This window comes from Atta colombica, unplaced genomic scaffold (genome assembly GCF_001594045.1).
Source record: "Atta colombica isolate Treedump-2 unplaced genomic scaffold, Acol1.0 scaffold338, whole genome shotgun sequence".
NCBI classification, from domain to species: Eukaryota; Metazoa; Arthropoda; class Insecta; order Hymenoptera; family Formicidae; genus Atta; species Atta colombica.
In genome coordinates, this window is record NW_017259446.1 from 223,060 (window position 1) to 224,901 (window position 1,842).

At 30.3% G+C, this 1,842-nt stretch overlaps 1 protein-coding gene across 1 annotated transcript; it reads left to right on the plus strand.

Annotated features, from left to right (window-relative positions):
- The first annotated feature begins 652 nt into the window (after window positions 1-652).
- Window positions 653-1,721, plus strand: LOC108690622 (dynactin subunit 5). The gene is made up of 4 exons (XM_018198007.1): window positions 653-821; window positions 1,018-1,205; window positions 1,330-1,441; window positions 1,524-1,721. Exons 1-4 carry the CDS (start codon window positions 774-776, stop codon window positions 1,719-1,721), a joined length of 546 nt encoding a protein of 181 aa, XP_018053496.1. The 5' UTR covers window positions 653-773.
- The last annotated feature ends 121 nt before the right edge of the window (window positions 1,722-1,842 follow it).

The window sequence follows — 1,842 nt, forward strand, 5'->3', positions numbered from 1 at the left end:
TTTATTATATTTATTGTTGTATAAAAGAGAAATAAAATTGATATTAAAAAATAATTCTAATAATACCTATTATTGCGATAAATTGTACGTTGAATCAAAAATAAAGAGCGAAAGGATTATTACAAAAATAAAATTCAATATTCCATATTTCTACTTTAGATTTTTACATTTAACTTCAATAGAAAAATTTAAATTATATGTTATTATTTTATATTGTTCTAACGAAACGGAAAAAAATTATAATTGTTAATAAATTTTACTGTAATAGCAATCAGTAATTATGTAAACTGTAAACAATTTTTTTAAGAATACTAATTGCTATTTGCCAATATAATTTTGCTAAAACTACAAATTATTTTGCTGCAAGAACAAATACATTAACTTTTGTTTAATTATCAAAACTTTTTTAGTGCACTAGCAAAACAATATAAATAAGCAAAACATATTTGCACATTAGCATTATTTAGTAGTATTTTTTATTGCGCTGTTTAATAGAAATATTTTATAACAAGATGACTTCGTAATATCAGTTGAGAATTGAATTCACGACGATCTTTCCCATGATAGAAAACAATGCACAAATCTGTCAGCAGATGGCGACATGCATTCTACTCGTCAGCTGATTACTTCTGAAATGTTTAGTTATCTCCTTTAGATTGTATGTAACCGAATGATTTCTTTGATATTCGGAAGAATGACACTTAATCAGAATATTGTAATTAATATTTTGAATTGAATTAAGTAACACAATTGTAGGAAGAAGATATTTCAGGATGGAGCCTCAAGATATTTATTACAACAAAGCTGAATATGTTGAAACGGTAATAATCAAAGGAACTGAAGCATGCGACATTAATAAGACATTTATATTCATAATTAGGAAGGAATATTATAACATTACAACCTCTGTTGTTAAGAAATAGATGCTATAAAAACAATTTAACAAATTTAGTAACATCTTTCGTATCCATAGATATTTAAAATGTGATACGTAACCTCATTTTTTCGCTATTTTAGGCTTCTGGAAATAAGGTAAGCAGGCTGACCGTATTATGTGGCTCGCAAAATATTGTGCTACATGGAAAAGTAATAGTGCAATCTGACGCTATCATTAGAGGCGATCTGGCCAATGTTAGAACGGGTCGCTATTGTATTATTAGCAAGAATGCTGTCATCCGGCCGCCTTTCAAGAAATTCAGCAGGGGGTAAGTAAAGTTCTTTACTGTATTAGTGTATTGATAGTTATAATGAATATTAGTTTTAATATGAGATAGCTTGCAAATGAAAACGACAATTATGCTAAATTCTGAAGTGATAAACCTTGCTTAGGGTTGCCTTTTTTCCTCTAACAATGGGAAATCATGTGTTTGTGGGAGAACGGGCAGTTGTGAACGCAGCATTGGTTGGTTCTTATGTTTACATTGGAAAGAATGCTATAATTGTATGTGTAATGACTTTTACTTGCCAAATTAAGTGAGTATGGTACAATTCCTTCACCATTAATCGTACTTGTCTCGTTATAGGGCAGGCGGTCTGTTCTGAAGGACTGTTGTTACATTGAGGATGGTGCAGTTGTACCACCAGAAACAATTGTGCCGTCCTTTACTCGTTTTGCTGGCAGTCCAGCCACATGCGTCGAAGAGCTGCCTGAGTGTACTCTGGATCTCATGGTAGACTTCACGAAGAATTACTATGAGCACTTCTTACCAGCACGTGTTTAATCTTCGTTTATTTATGTATGTATAATAGCGTACAATCGAAATATATATTCTTTTCAAATGTATTACACATTTACATTTTGCATTTAAGATGAAATAATATATAATTAAATATATTTATATA